This window comes from Pelecanus crispus, chromosome 2 (assembly GCF_030463565.1).
Source record: "Pelecanus crispus isolate bPelCri1 chromosome 2, bPelCri1.pri, whole genome shotgun sequence".
Classification (NCBI taxonomy): Eukaryota; Metazoa; Chordata; class Aves; order Pelecaniformes; family Pelecanidae; genus Pelecanus; species Pelecanus crispus.
The window spans coordinates 175,615,497-175,637,272 of record NC_134644.1 but is presented as its reverse complement, the minus strand read 5'-3'; the positions used below and the strand labels follow the sequence as shown (position 1 = coordinate 175,637,272).

Sequence of the window (21,776 nt, the reverse complement as noted above, 5' to 3'; positions counted from 1 at the left end):
GTCCCAAGGGGGTCCTGGGGGGTCCCAGAGGGGTCCCAGGGGTTCCAGAGATGTTCCAGGGGGTCCCAGGGGGGTTCCGGGGCATCCCACAAGGGTCACAGGGGGTCCCAGAGGGGTGCTGGGGGGGTCCCCAGGGGTCCCAAGGGCGTCCTGGGGGGTCCCCGGGGGTCCCAGAGGGGTCCCAGGGGGTCCCGAGGGGGTCCTAGGGGGTCCCGAGGGGTTCCAAAGATGTTCCAAGGGGTCCCAGGGGTGTTCCAGGGAGTCCCAGAGGGGTCCTGGGGGGTCCCAAGGGGGTCCTGGGGGGGTCCCTGGGGGTCCCAAGGGGGTCCTGGGGGGTCCCGAGGGGATCCTGAGAGGTCCCGGGGGGTTCCAAAGATGTTCCAATGGGTCCTAGGGGTGTTCTGGGGAATCCCAGAGGGGTCCTGGGGGGTCCCAGAAGAGTCCTGGGGGGTCCCAGAATGGTCCTGGGGCATCCCCGGGGGTCCCAAGGGCGTCCTGGGGGGTCCTGGGGGGGTCCCAGAAGGGTCCTGGGGGGTCCCCGGGGTTCCAAGGAGGTCCTGGGGGGTCCCGGGGGGTTCCAAAGATGTTCCAAGGGGTCCCAGGGGTGTTCCAGGGGGTCCCAAGGGGGTCCTGGGGGGTCCCGGGGGGTCCCGGGGGGTTGCAAAGATGTTCCAGGGGGTCCCAGGGGGTCCCAAGGGGGTCCTGGGGGGTCCCCGGGGGTCCCAAGGGGGTCCTGGGGGGTTGCAAAGATGTTCCAAGGGGTCCCAGGGGGTCCCAAGGGGGTCCTGGGGGGTTCCAAAAATGTTCCAAGGGGTCCCAGGGGGTCCCGGGGGGTCCCAAGGGGGTCCTGGGGGGTCCCCGGGGGTCCCAAGGGGGTCCTGGGGGGTTGCAAAGATGTTCCAAGGGGTCCCAGGGGGTCCCAAGGGGGTCCTGGGGGGTTCCAAAGATGTTCCAAGGGGTCCCAGGGGGTCCCGGGGGTCCCCCCCTACCTGGAACTGGACGGTCTCCTGCATGGCGCCCAGGTGGACGGGGATGTGGGGGGCGTTGGACACCAGCCCCCCGTCGGGCCCGAAGAGCGCGCAGGAGAAGTCCAGGCGCTCCTTGATGTTGGTGGAGATGGCCGTGCGCTGCAGGATGCGGCCCATCTGCTCTGCGGGGCGGGGGGCGCGCGGCGGACCCTCAGGAGGGGACCCCCGCCCCGCGCCCACCCCCCCTCTGCCCCCCGCCCCACGCTGACCCCCCCGCCCCGCCCCACAGCCCTCGCCCTGCCTCACAGCGGGGGTTCCCGGGACCCCCGCCCCGTCCCCGGCACCCCCGGCGAGCGCCGGGCGCCGCCGCCGCGTGCCCCCCGGCTGGGGCGCAGCCCCCCCACCTGCGATGCTCATGAAGCGGTGGGAGAAGATGGAGAGCTGGACGGGGTCGAGCTGGGGGCCGAGGGGCCGCGGGGGGCCCGAGCCGACGGCGATGCAGACGTCGCCGAAGCCGGTGAGGCTGGCGGTGCAGCCCGGCTCCACCACGATGGTGCTGGGGGAGGCAGCCGGCGGCACCGGGAGCTGGAGGGGCGCGGGGCTCTCCGGGGTCCCACCATCACCCCGGGGTCCCAACAGCTCCCCGGGGTCCCCACCATCACCCTGGGGTCCCCACCGGCTCCCCGGGGTCCCCACCATCACCCTGGGGTCTCCGCTGGCTCCCTGGGGTCCCACCAGCTCCTTGGGGTCCCCACCATCTTCTTGGGGTCCCCACCAGCTCCTTGGGGTCCCCACTGGCTCCCTGGGGTCCCCACCATCTTCTTGGGGTCCCCAACAGCTCCTTGGGGTCCCCACTGGCTCCCTGGGGTCCCCACCATCTTCCTGGGGTCCCCAACAGCTCCTCGAGGTCCCCACCAGTGCCCCTGGGGTCCCACCATCATCCTGGGGTCCCCACCGGCTCCCTGGGGTCCCACCAGCTCCTTGGGGTCCCCACCATCTTCTTAGGGTCCTCACCAGCTCTTTGGGGTCCCCACCAACTCCCCAGGGTCCCCACCAGCTCCTTGGGGTCCCACCACCTCCTTGGGGTCCCCACCAGCTCCTTGGGGTCCCCACCAACTCCCCAGGGTCCCCACCACCTCCTTGGGGTCCCCACCACCTCCTTGGGGTCCCCACCAGCTCCTTGGGGTCCCACCACCTCCTTGGGGTCCCCACCAGCTCCTTGGGGTCCCCGCTGGCTCCCCAGGGTCCCACCAGTGCCCTTGGGGTCCTTCTGGCTCCCCGGGGCCCCTGGCAGCCCCCCCGGGGTCCCTGCCAGCTTTGGGGGGGGGTCCCATTGGCTCCCGGGGGTCCCCGGCAGCCCCCCCGGGGGTCCCCAACCTGTTCTTGTCGATGATGATGGCGGGGGCCGGCAATGGCGTGGTCGCAGGCCAGCTCCTCCAGCAAGAACACCGGCGTCTCCAGGTAGCCGTCCTCGAAGTAGCACCGCGTCACCTGCGGCACCCAGCCCGAGCCCCCAGCCCCACGCCGGGTCACCCCCTGTCCCGCCGCACCGCCCCCCCGGGACCCCCCGGGACCCCCCGGCCCTCACCGTCTCCACGCGCGCCGGTTTGCCGCTGGGGGCCACGGGGGTCTCGCAGCTGATGCCGCTGCTGCCGGTGCCGCGCACCCGCACGTCGTCCACCACCACGGCGCGGTCGGGGATGGTGAAGCCGAACTCCAACAGGTACCTGCGGGTGGGGGCGGGCAGCAGCTACGGCGAGGGGGCACGGGGAGACCCCCGGCTGCACCCCCGGCACGGCACGGCAGCGCCGGGATGGGATTGCGGGGCTGGGACGGGGATCGCGGCGCTGGGCTGGGGATCACGGTGCTGGGACGGGGATCATGGTGCTGGGATGGGGATCACGGTGCTGGGACAGGGATCACGGGGCTGGGACGGGGATCACGGTTCCAGGATGGGGATCACGGGGCTGGGACGGGGATCACAGTTCCAGCGTGGGGATCACGGCGCTGGGACGGGGATCACGGTTCCAGGATGGGGATCACGGGGCTGGGACGGGGATCACGGTTCCAGGATGGGGATCACGGTGCTGGGACAGGGATCACAGGACTGGGACGGGGATCACGGGGCTGGGACGGGGATCACGGGGCTGGGATGGGGATCACGGTGCTGGGACAGGGATCACGGGGCTGGGACAGGGATCACGGGGCTGGGACGGGGATCACGGTTCCAGGATGGGGATCACGGGGCTGGGACGGGGATCATGGGGCTGGGATGGGGATCACGGTGCTGGGACAGGGATCACGGGGCTGGGACAGGGATCACGGGGCTGGGACGGGGATCACGGTGCTGGGACAGGGATCATGGGGCTGGGACGGGGATCACGGTGCTGGGACGGGGATCATGGGGCTGGGATGGGGATCACGGTGCTGGGACAGGGATCACGGGGCTGGGACAGGGATCACGGTTCCAGGATGGGGATCACGGGGCTGGGACGGGGATCACGGCGCTGGGACGGGGATCACAGTTCCAGGATGGGGATCACGGCACTGGGACGGGGATCGCAGGGCTGGGACAGGGATCACGGTGCTGGGATGGGGATTGCGGGGCTGGGACAGGGATCACGGTGCTGGGACAGGCATCATGGTTCTGGGATGGAAATTGTGGCACTGGGATGGGGATTGCGGTGCTCGGATGGGGCTCATGGTGCCAGAACAGGGATCATGGCACTGGGATGGCAATTACGGCACTGGGACAGGGACTGCGGTTCTGGGATAGGGATCATGGTGCCGGGAAGGGGAATCACGGCACCAGGACAGGGATCACAGTGCCAGGATGGGGATCGTGGTGCTGGGATAGGGCCTGCAGTACTGCGATGGGGATCACGGCGCTGGGATGGGGATCGTGGTGCTGGGACGGGGATCGCGGTTCTGGGATGGGGATCATGGTGCCAAGGTGGGAGATTGCGGCACCGTGATGGGAATTGCGGTGCTGGGATGGGGATCGCAGTGTCAGGACAGAGATCACAGCGCTGCGATGGTGATTATGGCACTGGAACAGGGACTGCAGTTGTAGGATGGGGATTATGGTGCCGGGATGGGGATCACGGTGCTGACATGGGAGATTGCAGCACCGTGATGGGGATCACGGCACCGAGACGGGGATCATGGCTGGGATGGGGATTGCAGTGGTCAGATGGGGATCACGGCACCGGGATGGGGATCATGGTTCCGGGACGGGAATCACAGCACCAGGACGGGGATCATGGCTGGGATGGGAATTGCGGTGGTTGGATGGGGATCACGGTGCTGAGATGGGAGATTGCGGCACCGCGACGGGAATCGTGCTGCCGGGATGGGGATCACAATATCAGGACAAGGACTGCGGTTCCGGGATGGGGATCACGGCACCGGGACAGAGATTATGGCTGCGATGGAGATTGTGGCACTGACATGGGAATTGCCATGCTATGACACGGATTGCGGTGGTCGGATGGGAATCACGGTGCCAGGACAGGAATCACGGCACTGGGATGGTGATTACGGCACTGGGACAGGGACTATGGTTCAGGGATGGGGATCACGGTGCTGGGAATGGGGATCACACCGCTGGGACGGGGATCATGGTGCCAGTATGGGGGATTGCAGCACCATGATGGGGATTGCGGTGCCGGGACTGGGATCACGGTGCTGGGATGGGGATTGCAGCACCGTGGTCAGGATTGTGGCACTGGGACAGGAATCACAGTGCTGGGAAGGGGGATCACGGCACCAGGACAGGGATCACAGTGCCAGGATGGGAATCATGGTGCTGGGATGGGGCCTGCAGTGCCAGGATGGGGGATTGTGGTGGTGGGATGGGGAATCACGACACTGGGACAGGAATCATGGTGCCAGGATGGGGACTGTGGTTCTGGGATGGGGATCGCGGTGCCGGGATGGGGATCCTGGTGCCGGGATGGGGATCACGGCACCATGATGGGGATCGTGGCACTGTGATGGGGATCGCGGTGCTGGGACGGGGATCCCGGTGCCAGAATGGGGATTGTGGTGCTGGGATGGGGATCGCGGCGCCGGGATGGGGATCACGGTGCCGGGACGGGGATCGCGGTGCTGGGATGGGGATCGTGGCACCATGATGGGGATCCTGGTGCTGGGACAGGGATCGCGGTGCCGGGATGGGGATTGCGGCACCATGATGGGGATCGTGGCACTGTGATGGGATCCCAGTGCTGGGATGGGGATTGTGGTGCTGGGATGGGGATCGTGGCACCGTGATGGGGATCCTGGTGCTGGGACAGGGATCGTGGTGCCAGGATGGGGATTGCGGTGCTGGGATGGGGATTGCGGCACCATGATGGGGATCGTGGCACCGTGATGGGGATCCTGGTGCTGGGACAGGGATCGCGGTCCTGGGATGGGGATTGCAGCACCATGATGGGGATCATGGCACTGTGATGGGGATCCCAGTGCTGGGATGGGGATTGTGGTGCTGGGATGGGGATCGTGGCACCGTGATGGGGATTGTGGCACCGTGATGGGGATCCTGGTGCTGGGACAGGGATCGCGGTGCTGGGATGGGGATTGCGGTGCTGGGATGGGGATCGTGGCACCATGATGGGGATCCTGGTGCTGGGACAGGGATCGCGGTGCCGGGATGGGGATTGCATCACCATGATGGGGATCATGGCACTGTGATGGGGATCCCAGTGCTGGGATGGGGATTGTGGTGCTGGAATGGGGATTGCGGTGCTGGGATGGGGATCGCGGCGCCGGGACGGGGATCACGGTGCCGGGACGGGGATTGCGGTGCTGGGATGGGGATTGCGGCACCATGATGGGGATCGTGGCACCGTGATGGGGATCCTGGTGCTGGGACAGGGATCGCGGTGCCGGGATGGGGATCGTGGCACTGTGATGGGGATCATGGCACTGTGATGGGGATCCCAGTGCTGGAATGGGGATCGCGGCGCCGGGACGGGGATCGCGGCGCCGGGACGGGGACCGCGGCACCAGGACAGACCGGCTGGTGAAGGCGGCGTGGAAGTCTCCGGCGCGGCAGGAGCCGGGGGTGGGCGGGTGCCCCTTGGCCGAGCACATGAGGGCACAGTCGGTGCCCTCGTAGCGCAGGTGCAGGAACGGCTCCGTCCGGATCTGCTCCCTGCGGGCCGGCCCCGTCAGCCGCGGCGGCGGCAGCGGCGAGGGGGGGTCGCCCCCCGATCCGCGCTCCCCCGCCCCGGCACCCGCGCCGCCGGCTCACCCGGCGAAGCCCTGCGCCCGCAGCGCGTCCCGGCACTCCCGCTCCAGCGCGGCGATGCGCCCGTCCAGCCAGGGGAAGGCGGCCGGCTCGTAGCGGAGGGCGCAGGGGGCCTGCGCCTCGTGCACCACGTCCGCCAGCGCCAGCCCGTAGGCCGACAGGACCCCGCTGTACCTGCGCCACGCCGCTGCCGCCACCGAACGCGGCGCCCCGGCCGCAGGCACCCCCAGATCCGGGGCACCCCCGGAGCCGGGGCACCCGCCCAGGGATGGGACCCCCAAATCCCCAAACCCAGGGGCATCCCCAAACCCAGCACCCACCTGGGGATGGGACCCCCAAATCCCCAAACCCAGGGGCACCCCCGGAGCCGGGGCACCCGCCCAGGGATGGGACCCCCAAACCCAGCACCCAAGGGCACCCCCAAACCCAGCACCCACCTGGGGATGGGACCCCCAAACCCAGCACCCACCTGGGGATGGGACCCCCAAACCCCCAAACCCAGGGGCATCCCCGGAGCTGGGGCACCCGCCCAGGGATGGGACCCCCAAACCCAGCACCCACCTGGGGATGGGACCCCCAAATCCCCAAACCCAGGGGCACCCCCGGAGCCGGGGCACCCGCCCAGGGATGGGACCCCCAAACCCAGCACCCACCTGGGGATGGGACCCCCAAACCCAGCACCCACCCAGGGATGGGAACCCCAAATCCCCAAACCCAGGGGCATCCCCGGAGCCGGGGCACCCACCCAGGGATGGGACCCCCAAACCCAGCACCCAAGGGCACCCCCAAACCCAGCACCCACCTGGGGATGGGACCCCCCAAACCCCCAAACCCAGGGGCACCCCCGGAGCCGGGGCACCCGCCCAGGGATGGGACCCCCAAACCCAGCACCCACCTGGGGATGGGACCCCCAAACTCCCAAACCCAGGGGCACCCCCGGAGCCGGGGCACCCGCCCAGGGATGGGACCCCCAAACCCAGCACCCAAGGGCACCCCCAAACCCAGCACCCACCTGGGGATGGGACCCCCAAATCCCCAAACCCAGGGGCATCCCTGGAGCCGGGGCACCCGCCCAGGGATGGGACCCCCAAACCCAGCACCCACCTGGGGATGGGACCCCAAAATCCCCAAACCCAGGGGCACCCCCGGAGCCGGGGCACCTGCCCAGGGATGGGACCCCCAAACCCAGCACCCAAGGGCACCCCCAAACCCAGCACCCACCTGGGGATGGGACCCCCAAACCCAGCACCCACCTGGGGATGGGACCCCCAAACCCCAAACCCAGGGGCACCCCCGGAGCCGGGGCACCCGCCCAGGGATGGGACCCCCAAACCCAGCACCCAAGGGCACCCCCAAACCCAGCACCCACCTGGGGATGGGACCCCCAAATCCCCAAACCCAGGGGCACCCCCGGAGCCGGGGCACCCGCCCAGGGATGGGACCCCCAAACCCAGCACCCACCTGGGGATGGGACCCCCAAATCCCCAAAACCAGGGGCACCCCCGGAGCCGGGGCACCCGCCCAGGGATGGGACCCCCCAAACCCTGCACCCACCTGGGGATGGGACCCCCAAATCCCCAAACCCAGGGGCACCCCCGGAGCCGGGGCACCCGCCCAGGGATGGGACCCCCAAACCCTGCACCCACCTGGGGATGGGACCCCCAAACCCAAGGCACCCGCGGGCACCCCCAAAGCCAGGGCACCCGCCCAGGGATGGGACCCCCAAACCCAGCACCCACCTGGGGATGGGACCCCCAATCCCCAAACCCAGGGGCACCCCCGGAGCCGGGGCACCCGCCCAGGGATGAGACCCCCAAACCCAGCACCCAAGGGCACCCCCAAACCCAGCACCCACCTGGGGATGGGACCCCCAAATCCCCAAACCCAGGGGCATCCCCGGAGCCGGGGCACCCGCCCAGGGATGGGACCCCCAAACCCAGCACCCACCTGGGGATGGGACCCCCAAATCCCCAAACCCAGGGGCACCCCCGGAGCCGGGGCACCCGCCCAGGGATGGGACCCCCAAACCCTGCACCCACCTGGGGATGGGACCCCCAAATCCCCAAACCCAGGGGCACCCCCGGAGCCGGGGCACCCGCCCAGGGATGGGACCCCCAAACCCTGCACCCACCTGGGGATGGGACCCCCAAACCCAAGGCACCCGCGGGCACCCCCAAAGCCAGGGCACCCGCCCAGGGATGGGACCCCCAAACCCAGCACCCACCTGGGGATGGGACCCCCAATCCCCAAACCCAGGGGCACCCCCGGAGCCGGGGCACCCGCCCAGGGATGAGACCCCCAAACTCAGCACCCACTCGGGGACCAGGGCACCCCCAAACCCAGGGCACCCACCCGGATGGGACCCCCCAAACCCCAGGGCACCCCCAAACCCAGCACCCACCCAGGAACTGGGGCACCCCCAAACCCAGGGCACCTGTCTGGGGATGGCACCCCCAAAACCCAGCACCCACCCAGGAACCACAGCACCCCCAAACCCAAATCCTCCTCAGAGGGGGGTACCAGACCCCCCAACCCCACCCCCCGGTGCCGGGGACACCCCCCGGGGCACCCCAATGCGCCCGCACCCCCCCCAATCCGGCAGCACCGGCAGAGGGGGGGTCCCCACGGAGCCCCCCCCCCCCTGGTCCCCCCAAAATCCACCTACTTGTGGATGAAGACCCTGCTCATGCCAAGGGCGCGGGCGATGGCGCAGGCGTGCTGCCCCCCGGCCCCCCCAAAACACGCCAGCACGTGGCGGGCAGCGTCGTGGCCCCGCGCCTGCCGGGGTGCGAGGGACGGCACACGGGTGGGCGACGCCGGCATCGCCGGGCACCCCCGCCGCACCCCCGCCGCGTCCCCCCCACCTGCGTCAGGGCGCGGATGGGCCGGCACATGGCCTCGTTGGCCACCCGCACGAAGCCCATGGCCACCTCCTCCACCGAGAGCGGCCGGCGCGCGCCGGCGTCGGCGTCGGCGTCGTTGAAGGCGTCGATGCGGGCGGCCAAATCCCGGAAAGCCCGCGCCGCCGCTTCCCGGCACAGCGGCTGGTCCTCGCCCGGCCCGAAAATTCGGGGGAAGTAATCGGGGAGCAAACGGCCCAAGCAGAGATTGGCGTCGGTGACGGTCAGCGGACCCCCTGCGCCGGGACGGGGGCGGTGAGCGCGGCGCGGTGAGCGCGGCATGCGCCGGCGCCGCGACCACTCACCCTTGCGGTAGCAAGCCGGCCCGGGGTGGGCGCCCGCCGATTCGGGGCCGACCACGAAGAGCCCGGACCTGGAACGAAAACGCCGGCGGGAGCGTCCCGGCAATGCCCACCGCGCCGGATCCGGGCTCTGCCGAGTCCCCGAGCACCCACGGGTGCCCGGAGCCCCCCCAAACCCCCCCCCGGTGTACCCCCACCCACCTGAAGAAGAGCCGGGAGCCGCCGCCGGCCGCCACGGTGTTGATGTCGAGCTGCGGCGCCTGGATGCTGACGCCGGCGGTGCTGGCCTCGAAGACGTGCTCGTACTCGCCGGCGTAGCGGCTGACGTCCGTCGAGGTGCCTGGGGAGCGCGGCTCAGCGCCCACCCCGCCGGCACCCCCGCCAAAACCCCGGCCGCGCCCCCCGCCGCTCACCTCCCATGTCGAAGCCGATGACGGGCTGGCCGTCCTCGCGGCGGTAGGTGGTGACGGCGTAGCCCACCACGCCGCCGGCCGGGCCCGAGAGGATGGCGCGGGCGCCGCTGAAGTGCTGCATGGGGGTGAGCCCCCCGTCCGAGCGCATGAACAGCACCGGCACCTCCTGCGGGCGGGGGGCCCGGTGGGACGGCTGCCCACGGTGGGACCGGTGAGCCCCGGTGGGACCGGCACCCATGGGGGGGTTATGGTGGGACCAGTGCCCATGGGGGGGTTGTGGTGGGACCAGCACCAGCCGGGGAGCCCCGGTGGGACTGGCACCGGTGCGGGGGGTCTGAGCAGGATGGGGACCCACGGCGGGGGTCCCACAGTGGGACCGGCGAGCCCCGGTGGGACCGGCACCCATGGGGGGGTTATGGTGGCACCGGCACCAGCCGGGGAGCCCCGGTGGGACCAGCATCGGTGTGGGGGGTCTGAGCGGGACGGGCACCCACGGTGGGGGTCCCACAGTGGGACCGGCGAGCCCCGGTGGGGCCAGCACCCATGGGGGGTTACGGTGGGACCAGTGCCCATGGGGGGGTTACGGTGGGACCGGCACCCATGAGGAGCCCCGGTGGGACCAGCACCAGCATGGGGGGTCCGAGCAGGACGGGCGCCCACGACGGGGTCCCACAGCAGGACCGGCACCCATGGGGGGGTTATGGTGGGACCGGCACCAGCTGGGGAGCCCCGGTGGGACCGGCACCGGTGTGGGGGGTCCAAGTGGGACGGGCGCCCACGGCGGGGGTCCCACAGTGGGACCGGCGAGCCCCGGTGGGACCGGCACCCATGGCGGGGTTATGGTGGGACCGGCACCAGCTGGGGAGCCCCAGTGGGACCGGCACCGGTGTGGGGGGTCCGAGTGGGACGGGCGCCCACGGCAGGGTCCCACGGTGGGAATGGCGCCCATGGGGGAGTTATGGTGGGACCGGCACCAGCTGGGGAGCCCCGGTGGGACCGGCACCGGTGTGGGGGGTCTGAGCGGGACGGGCACCCACGGCGGGGGTCCCGCGGCCCCACTCACCCGCAGCTGGTGGGTGAAGCCGGCGCGGAAGCTCTCCAGGTAGCGGTGGATGCAGGGGGTGAGGTAGGCGTCGGCGCAGGCCGTATAACCGCGCGGCACCGCCCGCACCATGCCCGCCACCGCCGAGGAGAGGGAGACGTGCCGAAAACCCAGCTCCCGTGCCAGCTCCCCGACCTGCTCCTCATGGCCGGGCCAGCTGCCGGGGGAGAGCGGAGACGGCGTCGGCACGGGGGTCCGGCTGCCGGGCACGGGGGTCCGTGCCGTGCCGCGGCCCCGTTTCCCGCGGGGCCCGGCGCCGGGACTCACGCGTAGGAGTGGAGCAGCAGCACGGCCAGGCTGCGGATGCCGCGGGCCAGCACCTTCTCCAGCTCCCGCCGCAGCGCCGCCAGCTCCAGCGGCCGCTGCACCAGCAGCGCCGCTCCCGTGGAGCCTGGGGACAACGCGGGGGTCACCGGCGGCGTGGTCCGCACCGGCTCCGAAATTGCCGGCGCCGCGGCGGCGGGGGTCCCTACTTTCCAGCAGCGGGAGGGTCTCCTTCTCCGGGAGGCAGCAACCGGGCCGGTACGGGATGAGCCGCTCGTCCACCTCGATCACCTCCTCGTACAGCACCTCCGGCATCGCCACCTCCTGCGTTTGGGGGGGAAACGGGGACATCAGCCGGAGGGGGTCACCGAGGGGGGGGACGCGGCGCCGCCGGAGCCGCCGCTGGCTGCCGGCCGGCCGGGGTTGGCGCGAGGCCGTGGCGAGGGTCCAGCGGCGCTCACGGGACGCGCGGGCACCCGGGACCTTCCCGATTGCCGCCGCCAAGGACGTCTGCGCCGGGCAGAGGACGCGGCGGGGCCCAGCGAGCTGGGACGGCGCGGGGTCACGCCGGGACGCGGTGCCCCCGAGGCTGGGGGGTGCCGGTCACGGGGATGGGGCAGCCCGGTGCCAGGCGCCGTGGGGCACGCGGTGGGGGGGCTACCCCGAAGCCGGAGAGCGCGTGGGACGCGGGGACGTGGCAGCCGGAGCCTGGGCGGTGTGGGGCAGGGGGCCAGGGCACCCTGATATCCCACGGGCTGTGGCTCACGGGGATGGGGCACCCCGGTCCCAGACGCTGTGGGTCACGGGAACGGGGCACCCCAATGCCAGAGGCTGTGGGTCACAGGGACGTGCCACCTTCATCCCACATGGTGTGGGTCACAGGGACGTGGCACCCCAATTGCAGATGCCGTGGGTCACGGGGACGTGGCACCCCAACCCTGGATGCCGTGGGTCAGGGGGACGCGGCACCCCAACCCTGGATGCCGTGGGTCACGGGGACGCAGCACCCCAACCCCAGATGCCGTGGGTCACGGGGACGCAGCACCCCAACCCCAGATGCCGTGGGTCACGGGGACGTGGCACCCCAACCCCAGATGCCGTGGGTCATGGGGACGTGGCACCCCAACCCCGGATGCCGTGGGTCACAGCAACATGCCACCCCAATCCCAGATGCCGTGGGTCACGGGGACGTGGCACCCTGACCCCAGAGGCCGTGGGTCGCGGGGACGTGGCACCCCGACCCCAGATGCCGTGGGTCAGAGGGACATGCCACCCCAACCCCAGATGCTGTGGGTCACGGGGACGCAGCACCCTGATCCCAGATGCCGTGGGTCGCGGGGACGTGGCACCCCAACCGCGGATGCCGTGGGTCGCGGGGACGTGGCACCCCAACCCCAGATGCCGTGGGTCACGGGGACATGCCACCCCAACCCCGGATGCCGTGGGTCACAGCAACATGCCACCCCAATCCCAGATGCCGTGGGTCACAGAGACATGGCACCCCAATCCCAGATGCCGTGGGTCACAGGGACATGCCACCCCGACCCCAGATGCCGTGGGTCACGGGGACGTGGCACCCCAACCCCAGAGGCCGTGGGTCACGGGGACGCGGCACCCTGACCCCAGAGGCCGTGGGTCACAGGGACACGGCACCCCAACCCCGGATGCCGTGGGTCACGGGGACGTGGCACCCCAATCACAGATGCCGTGGGTCACGGGGACGTGGCACCCCAACCCCGGATGCCGTGGGTCACGGGGACGTGGCACCCCAACCCCAGATGCCGTGGGTCACAGCAACATGCCACCCCAACCCCAGAGACCATGGGTCACGGGGACGTGGCACCCCAACCCCAGATGCCATGGGTCACGGGGACGTGGCACCCCAACCCTGGATGCTGTGGGTCGCGGGGACATGCCACCCCAATCCCAGATGCCGTAGGTCGCGGGGACGTGGCACCCCAATCCCAGATGCCGTGGGTCACAGGGACATGGCACCCCGACCCCAGATGCCGTGGGTCACGGGGACGCGGCACCCCGACCCACGGCGGCGCGGGGGCTCACCAGGTCGAAGATGCGGGGCCGGGCCTGGGTGCCGATGTGCAGGAGGTCGCGGAAGCCGCGAGTGACGAGCAGGGCCAGGCGCTCGCCCCGGCGCTCCAGCAGCGCGTTGGTGGCCACCGTGGTGCCCATGCGGATCCACTCGATGCCGGAGGCGTCCAGGGGCTGATCCCGCGGCACCGGCACCCCGCTCTCCTGCCGGCACCGCGGGCGTCAGCCCCACGGCTCCGCTGCCGTCCCTCAGCCCCACGGCTCCACCACGGACCCTCAGCCCCACCACGGACCCTCGGCCCCACAGTCCCACCACAGCCCCACGGTCCCACGGCTCCTCCACGGACCCCCAGCCCCACAGTCCCACCACGGACCCTCGGTCCCACGGCTCCTCCACAGACCCTCGGCCCCACGGCTCTTCCACAGACCCTCGGCCCCACGGTCCCATCATGGACCCTCGGCCCCACCATCCCACCATGGATCCTCAGCCCCATGACTCCATTGCGGACCCTCAGCCCCACCACAGACCCTCAGCCCCACAGCTCTTCCACAGACCCTCAGCCCCACCACGGACCCTCAGCCCCACGGTCTTACCATGGACCCTCAGCCCCACAGCTCCTCCACGGACCCCCAGCCCCACAGCTCCTCCACAGACCCTCAGCCCCACCACAGACCCCCAGCCCCACAGCTCCTCCACGGACCCTCAGCCCCACAGCTCCTCCACAGACCCTCAGCCCCACCACAGACCCCCAGACCCACAGCTCCTCCATGGACCCTCAGCCCCACCACGGACCCCCAGCCCCACAGCTCCTCCACGGACCCTCAGCCCCACCACGGACCCCCAGCCCCACAGCTCCTCCACGGACCCTCAGCCCCACCACGGACCCCCAGCCCCACAACTCCTCCACGGACCCTCAGCCCCACCACGGACCCCCAGCCCCACCACGGACCCCCAGACCCACAGCTCCTCCACGGACCCCCAGCCCCACCACGGACCCCCAGCCCCACAGCTCCTCCACAGAGCCTCAGCCCCACCATAGACCCCCAGCCCCACAGCTCCTCCACAGACCCTCAGCCCCACCACGGACCCTCAGCCCCACAGCTCCTCCACAGACCCTCAGCCCCACCACGGACCCTCAGCCCCACAGCTCCTCCACAGAGCCTCAGCCCCACCACGGACCCCCAGCCCCACAGCTCCTCCACAGACCCCCAGCCCCACCACGGACACCCAGCCCCACAGCTCCTCCACGGACCCTCAGCCCCACCACGGACCCCCAACCCCACCACGGACCCCCAGACCCACAGCTCCTCCACGGACCCTCAGCCCCACCACAGACCCCCAGCCCCACCACGGACCCCCAGCCCCACAGCTCCTCCACGGACCCTCAGCCCCACCACAGACCCCCAGCCCCACCACGGACCCCCAGCCCCACAGCTCCTCCACGGACCCCCAGCCCCACCACGGACCCCCAGCCCCACAACTCCTCCACGGACCCCCAGCCCCACCACGGACCCCCAGCCCCACAGCTCCTCCACAGAGCCTCAGCCCCACCATAGACCCCCAGCCCCACAGCTCCTCCACAGACCCTCAGCCCCACCACAGACCCTCAGCCCCACAGCTCCTCCACAGAGCCTCAGCCCCACCACGGACCCTCAGCCCCACAGCTCCTCCACAGAGCCTCAGCCCCACCACGGACCCCCAGCCCCACAGCTCCTCCACAGACCCCCAGCCCCACCACGGACACCCAGCCCCACAGCTCCTCCACGGACCCTCAGCCCCACCACGGACCCCCAACCCCACCACGGACCCCCAGCCCCACAGCTCCTCCACGGACCCTCAGCCCCACCACAGACCCCCAGCCCCACCACGGACCCCCAGCCCCACAGCTCCTCCACGGACCCTCAGCCCCACCACAGACCCCCAGCCCCACCACGGACACCCAGCCCCACAGCTCCTCCACGGACCCCCAGCCCCACCACGGACCCCCAGCCCCACAGTCCCACTGCAGCCCCCCGGCCCCGGGCAGGCAGGGTGCGCACCCAAGCACGCTGCCCCAGCCCTGGGAGGGGGCACCGGGGTCGGGGGGGGGGTCTGGCACCCGGGCTGGCCTGGGGGGCTGTGGGGCACAGGGGTCCTGGGGGGTCTGGGGGGGTCCTGGGGGGTCTCAGACACGGTCTTGGGGGGGGGGCTAGGGGGAAGGGTACCAGGGTCGGGTCCTGGGAAGGGTCCTGGAGGGGTCTCAGGGGGTCCCGGGGGGGTCGGGAGGACTCTCAGGGGGTCCTGAGGGGGTCCTGGGGGGGGTCCCAGGGAAGGGTCCCAGGAGATCCTGGGGGGCCCAGGGTGGGAGTGCCCAGGAGAGTTTGGGGGGGGGGGGTGGTGGTGAGGGATAACGTCCCCGGGGTGTGGGGAGGGATCTCAGGGGGTCCCGGGGGGGGTCGGGAGGGGTCTTGGGGGGTCCCGGGGGGGGGGGGGTCCCGGGGGTGTTGGGAAGGATCTCAGGGGGTCTCAGGGGTCCTGGGGGGGGTCGGGAGGGGTCTCGGGGGGTCCCGGGGGGGATCCCAGGGCAGGGTCCTGGGAGGGGTCCCAGGGGCTCCTGGGGGGGTCGGGAGGGGTCTCGGGGGGTCCCGGGGGGGGTCCTGGTAGTGGGTCCCAGGAGGGGTCCCGGGGGTGTTGGGAGCAGTCTCGGAGGGTCCCGGGGAGGGGTACTGGGGGTCCCAGGAGGGATCTCAGGGGGTCCCGGGGGAAGTCCCGGGGAGGGCCCCAGGGGAGGTCTCAGGGAGGGTCCTGGAGGGGTCCCGGGGGGTCCCAGGGGTGTTGGGAGGGATCTCAGGGGGCCCCGGGAGGGGTCCCGGGGTGGTTCCCAAGGGTTTCTGGGGGGTCCCGGAGGTGTTGGGAGGGTTCCCGGGGGTTCGCAGGGGGTCCCACGGGTGCTGGGACGGTTCCCAGAGTTCTCGGGGGTGCTGGGAGGGTCCCGAGGGTTCTCGGGGGTCCCGGAGGTGCTGGGAGGGTTCCCAGGGGGTCCCAGAGGTGTCGGGAGGGTCCCGGGGGGTCCCAGGGGTCCCGGGGGTGTTGGGTGGGTCCCAGGGGGTCCCAGGGGTCCCAGGGGTGCTGGGAGGGTCCCGAGGGTTCTCGGGGGTCCCGGAGGTGCTGGGAGGGTTCCCAGGGGTTCCCAGAGGTGTTGGGAGGGTCCCGGGGGGTCCCAGGGGTCCCAGGGGTGCTGGGAGGGTCCCGAGGGTTCTCGGGGGTCCCAGAGGTGCTGGGAGGGTTCCCAGGGGGTCCCAGAGGTGTTGGGAGGGTGTCAGGAGGGTCCCGGGGGGTCCCGGGGGGTCCCAGGGGTGCTGGGAGGGTCCCGAGGGTTCTCCGGGGTCCCGGAGGTGCTGGGAGAGTTCCCAGGGGGTCCCAGAGGTGTCGGGAGGGTCCCGGGGGGTCCCAGGGGTCCCGGGGGTGTTGGGTGGGTCCCGGGGGGTCCCAGGGGTCCCGGGGGTGCTGGGAGGGTCCCGAGGGTTCTCGGGGGTCCCGGAGGTGCTGGGAGGGTTCCCAGGGGGTCCCAGAGGTGTTGGGAGGGTGTCGGGAGGGTCCCGGGGGGTCCCGGGGGTGCTGGGAGGGTCCCGGGGGGTTCCTGGGGGATCCCAGAGGTGTCGGGAGGTTCCCGGGGGTGTTGAGAGGGTTCCGGGGGTCCGGGGGTGCTGGGAGGGTCCTAGGGGGGTCCTGGGGTTCCCGGGGGTCCCGTAGGTGTCGGGAGGGTTCCCGGGGGGTTCCTAGGGGTCCAGGGGTGTCGGGAGGGTCCCAGGCGGTTCCTGGGGTTCCCGGGGGTCCCGGAGGTGCTGGGAGGGTCCCGGGGGGGGGTCCCGGAGGTGCTGGGAGGGTCCCGGGGGGGTCCCGGGGGTCCCGGAGGTGCTGGGAGGGTCCCGGAGGTGCTGGGAGGGTTCCGGGGGGGTCCCAGGGGCTCCCGGGGTTCCCGGGGGCTTCCCGGGGTTCCCGGAGGGTTCCTGGGGGGTCCCGGGGGTGCTGGGAAGGTCCCAGGGGGTTCCTGGGGGGTCCCGGGGGTGTCGGGAGGGTCCCAGGGAGTCCCGGGGGGGTCCCGGGGGTGTCGGGAGGGTCCCAGGGGGTCCCGGGGTGGGGTCCCGGGGGGGTCCCGGGGGTGTCAGGAGGGTCCCAGGGGGTCCCGGGGGGGTCCCGGGGGTGTCGGGAGGGTCCCAGGGGGTCCCGGGGGGGTCCCGGGGGTGTCGGGAGGGTCCCAGGGGGTCCCGGGGTGGGGTCCCGGGGGGGTCCCGGGGTGGGGTCCCGGGGGGGTCCCGGGGGTGTCAGGAGGGTCCCAGGGTGTCCCGGGGGGGTCCCAGGGGTGTCGGGAGGGTCCCAGGGGGTCCCGGGGGGGTCCCGGGGGGGTCGGGAGGGTCCCGGGGGGTCCCAGGAAGTCCCGGGGGGGTCCCGGGGTGGGGTCCCGGGGTGGGGTCCCAGGGGGTCCCGGGGTGGGGTCCCGGGGGCGCACCTCCTGCAGCACGCGGCGGATGCCCTCGGTGGGGGCGTCCCGGTAGGCCGCGTCCTCGGAGAGCAGCTTGAGCAGGCGGACGCGGCCGCCGGGGCAGCGCGCGAACACGTCGGTGAAGGTGCCGCCGCGGTCGATGGCGAACTGGAACCCGCGGGGGGGCGGCGAGGGGGCCGCCATGGCGGCGGCGGGGGGTTCGGGGGCGTTCGGCTGAGTTCGGCTGCGTTCGGCCGGGTTCGGCTGCGTTCGGCCGGGTTCGGCTGCGTTCGGCTGAGTTCGGGTGGGTTCGGGTGAGTTCGGCCGGGTTCGGGTGAGTTCGGGTGGGTTCGGGTGGGTCCGGCCGGGTTCGGGTGAGTTCGGGTGGGCTCGGGGGGGCTCGGGGGGGTTCGGCTGAGTTCGGGGGGAGTCGGCTGGGTTCGGGTGGGCTCGGGGGGGTTCGGCCGGGTTCGGGGGGGGTTCGGGGAGGTTCGGGTGAGTTCGGCCGGGTTCGGGTGGGTTCGGCCGGGTTCGGGTGAGTTCGGGTGGATTCGGGTGAGTTCGGGGGGGGTCGGCCGGGTTCGGGTGAGTTCGGCCGGGTTCGGGGGCGTTCGGGTGGGCTCGGAGGGGTTCGGCTGAGTTCGGGGGGAGTCGGCTGGGTTCGGGTGCGTTCGGGGGGGTTCGGCCGGGTTCGGGGGGGGTTCGGCGGGGTTCGGGTGGGTTCTGGTGGGCTTCGGGTGGGTTCGGGGAGGTTCGGGTGGGTTCAGGGGGGTTCGGGTGAGTTCGGCCGGGTTCGGGAGGGTTCGGGTGGGGTCGGCTGGGTTCAGGGGGGGTTCGGGGTGGGTTCGGGGGGGTTCGGGTGGGTTCGGCCGGGTTCGGGAGGGTTCGGGTGGGGTCGGCTGGGTTCAGGGGGGGTTCGGGGTGGGTTCGGGGGGGTTCGGGTGAGTTCGGCTGCGTTCGGGTGGGTTCGAGCGAGTTCGGCTGCGTTCGGGGGGGTTCGGGTCCGTTCGGGGGGAGTCGGCTGGGTTAGGGTGGGTTCGGGGGGGGTCGGCTGCGTTCGGGGGGGTTCGGCTCTCTTCGGCTCGGTTCGGTTGGTCTCGGCTCGGTTCGGCTGAGTTCGGCTCGGTTCGGTTGGTCTCGGCTCGGTTCGGCTGAGTTCGGCTCGGTTCGGCTGAGTTCGGCTCGGTTCGGTTGGTCTCGGCTCGGTTCGGTTGGTCTCGGCCCCGCTCGGTACCCGCCGCTCCCGCCCGAGCAGCGCCGAGCACCGGCCTCGGCGGCGGGGGGCGTGGCCACAGAGGGGGGCGTGGCCACAGAGGGGGCCGTGCCCTCTGGAATGTGGGCGTGGCCTCGGCAAGACGGCCATCCCCCCTCCCGCCGCGGGGCATGCCGGGAGTTGCGGTCCCGCCGCGCAGGGCATGCCGGGAGCTGCGGTCGGGCGCGGAGCGGCGCGCACAAAATGGCGGCGCCGGAGCTACTGTCGGACGAGGGGTACCGGGCGGACGGGCGCCGCCCCGCCGAGCTCCGCAAGGTCCGCGCCCGCATGGGGGTCTTCGCGCAGGCCGACGGCTCGGCCTACATCGAGCAAGGCAACACCAAGGCGCTGGCCGTCGTCTACGGCCCCCACGAGGTGAGCGGCGCCGGACACCGGGCCTGGGGCCTGCTCCCGGGCGCACCGGGGAGGCCGCGGGGGGCCGGGCCCTCCCGCCGCAGTGCCCCCCATCTCCGCTACCCTCGGGTGTGGGGTCCCCGGTGCCCCCCCGTCTCCATCACTCCGGGGTGTGGGGCGCCCGGTGCCCTCCGTCTCAGGTGTGGAGTCCCCGGTGCCCCCCGTCTCCATCACCCCGGGGTGTGGGGTCCCCGGTGCCCCCCCATCTCTGCTACCCTCGGGTGCGGGGTCCCCGGTGCCCCCCTGTCTCCATCACCCCAGGGTGTGGGGTCCCTGGTGCCCCCCGTCTCAGGTGTGGGGTCCCCAGTGTCCCCCATCTCTGCCACCCTGGGATGCGGGGTCCCCGCTGCCCCCCGTCTCCATCACTCTGGGCATGGGGTCCCCGGTGCCCCCCGTCTCTGCTGCCCTGGGGTGCAGGGTCCCTGGAGCCCCCCATCTCCCATCACCCTGGGGTGCCAGGTCCCCGGGCTCCCCGGAGCCCCCCATCTCTGCCACCCTCGGGCTGCGGGGTCCCCGGAGCCCCCCATCTTTGCCGCCCTGAGGTGTGGGGTCCCCAGTGCCCCCCTGTCTCCATCACCCTGGGGTGCCACGTCCCCAGGCTCCCCAGCGCCCCCCGTCTCTGCCGCCCTTGGGCATGGGGTCCCCGGTGCCCCCCGTCTCCATCACCCTGGGGTGCAGGGTCCCCGGTGCCCCCCGTCTCTGCTGCCCTGGGGTGCAGGGTCCCCAGTGCCCCCCGTCTCCGTTTTCCTTCTCCGCAGATGCGCGGTTCGCGGAGCAAAGCCCTGCCCGACCGGGCGCTGGTGAACTGCCAGTACAGCATGGCCACCTTCAGCACCGGCGAGCGCCGGCGCCGGCCCCACGGCGACCGGCAGGCGGGCGAGCTGGCCCTGCACCTCAAGCAAACCTTCGAGGCCGCCATCCTCACCCGCCTCTACCCCCCGCTCCCAAATCGACATCTACGTCCAGGTGACCGGGACGTGCCCACGGACGCGCGGGGACACGGGAGGGGGACGCACGGACGCGGCGGGGAGGGTCCCGGCGCGACCACCGGTTGACCGAACCCGCCGCTTCCCCAGATCCTGCAAGCCGACGGCAGCGACTACTGCGCCTGCGTCAACGCGGCCACGCTGGCGGTGATGGACGCCGGCATTCCCATGCGGGATTACGTCTGCGCCAGCTCGGCCGGCCTGGCCGAGGACACGCCGCTGGCCGACCTCAGCTCGCCCGAGGAGGCGGCGGGCGGGCCGCGGCTGGTGCTGGCGCTGCTGCCGGCGTCGGGGCAGATCGCCCTGCTGCAGCTCAGCGCCCGCCTGCACCAGGAGCGGCTGGAAGCGGCGCTGGAGGCGGCTGGGGAGGCTTGCCGCGCTCTCCACGCCGTGCTGGACCGGGTGGTGCGGGAGCGGCTGCGGGAGGTCACCGCGCTGCTGGGGGACTGAGTGGCGACGGACGATGCCGCCGCGGCGCTGCCGGGGACGGGGGGGTGGGGAGGGGGCGGCAGCCACCCGAGGCCCTCGTCAATAAAGGTGTGCCGTGCGCCGTGGCGTGTGCTGCGTGCCGTGCGCCGTGGCGTGGGCCGCGCCCTCCATGTGCCGTGGCGTGTGCTGTGTGCCACAGGCCACACCCTCCATGTGCCGTGGCGTGTGCTGCGTGCCGTGCGCCGTGCCGTGGGCCGCGCCCTCCATGTGCCGTGCCGTGGACCATGTGCCGTGGCGTGTGCTGTGTGCCGTGCGCCATGCCGTGGACCATGTGCCGTGGCATGTGCTGCGTGCCGTGCGCCGTGCCGTGGACCATGTGCCGTGGCGTGTGCTGCATGCCGTGCGCCGTGCCGTGGACCATGTGCCGTGGCATGTGCTGCGTGCCGTGCGCCGTGCCGTGGGCCGCGCCCTCTATGTGCCGTGGGCCGTAGCGTGTGCTGCATGCCACGTGCCGTGGGCCACGTCCTCCATGTGCCGTGGGCCGTGGTGTGTGCCGCGTGCCATGGGCTGTGCCCTCCATGTGCTGTGGCATGTGCTGTGTGCCATGCACCGTGCTGTGGGCTGTGCCATCCATGTGCCGTGTGCCACGTGCCGTGGGCCACGCCCTCCATGGGCCGTGGCGTGTGCTGCATGCCATGGGCCATGCCCTCCATGTGCCGTGCACCGTGGCGTGTGCTGCGTGCCATGTGCCGTGCCGTGGGCTGTGCCCTCCATGTGCCGTGGCGTGTGCTGCATGCCATGCGCCATGCCGTGGGCCGTGCCATCCATGTGCCATGTACTGTGTGCCACGTGCCGTGGGCCACACCCTCTATGTGCCGTGGGCCGTGGCGTGTGCTGCATGCCGTGGGCCGTGCCCTCCATGTGCCGTGGCGTGTGTTGCGTGCCACGTGCCGTGGGCCGCGCCCTCCGTGGGCTGTGGC

The 21,776-nt window shown here is 72.3% G+C and overlaps 2 protein-coding genes across 2 annotated transcripts in view; one reads left to right on the top strand and one right to left on the bottom strand.

Annotated features, from left to right (window-relative positions):
• Nucleotides 1-19,132, bottom strand: part of OPLAH (5-oxoprolinase, ATP-hydrolysing) — a 33,732-nt gene extending 14,600 nt beyond the window's left edge. Inside the window, 18 exon segments of the mRNA XM_075705098.1 lie at nucleotides 990-1,150; nucleotides 1,373-1,524; nucleotides 2,346-2,377; nucleotides 2,379-2,459; nucleotides 2,557-2,695; nucleotides 5,989-6,126; nucleotides 6,226-6,396; nucleotides 8,888-9,000; nucleotides 9,087-9,358; nucleotides 9,428-9,495; nucleotides 9,626-9,764; nucleotides 9,838-10,003; nucleotides 10,901-11,096; nucleotides 11,207-11,330; nucleotides 11,413-11,527; nucleotides 13,265-13,456; nucleotides 17,743-18,532; nucleotides 19,113-19,132. Of these exon segments, the coding sequence (XP_075561213.1) occupies nucleotides 990-1,150; nucleotides 1,373-1,524; nucleotides 2,346-2,377; nucleotides 2,379-2,459; nucleotides 2,557-2,695; nucleotides 5,989-6,126; nucleotides 6,226-6,396; nucleotides 8,888-9,000; nucleotides 9,087-9,358; nucleotides 9,428-9,495; nucleotides 9,626-9,764; nucleotides 9,838-10,003; nucleotides 10,901-11,096; nucleotides 11,207-11,330; nucleotides 11,413-11,527; nucleotides 13,265-13,456; nucleotides 17,743-18,532; nucleotides 19,113-19,132 (3,069 nt within the window).
• A 39-nt stretch (nucleotides 19,133-19,171) lies between these two features.
• Nucleotides 19,172-20,817, top strand: EXOSC4 (exosome component 4). Its single transcript, XM_075706188.1, is given in 4 exon segments — nucleotides 19,172-19,342; nucleotides 20,140-20,316; nucleotides 20,318-20,347; nucleotides 20,458-20,817. Coding segments are annotated over 4 exon segments (738 nt in total).
• The last annotated feature ends 959 nt before the right edge of the window (nucleotides 20,818-21,776 follow it).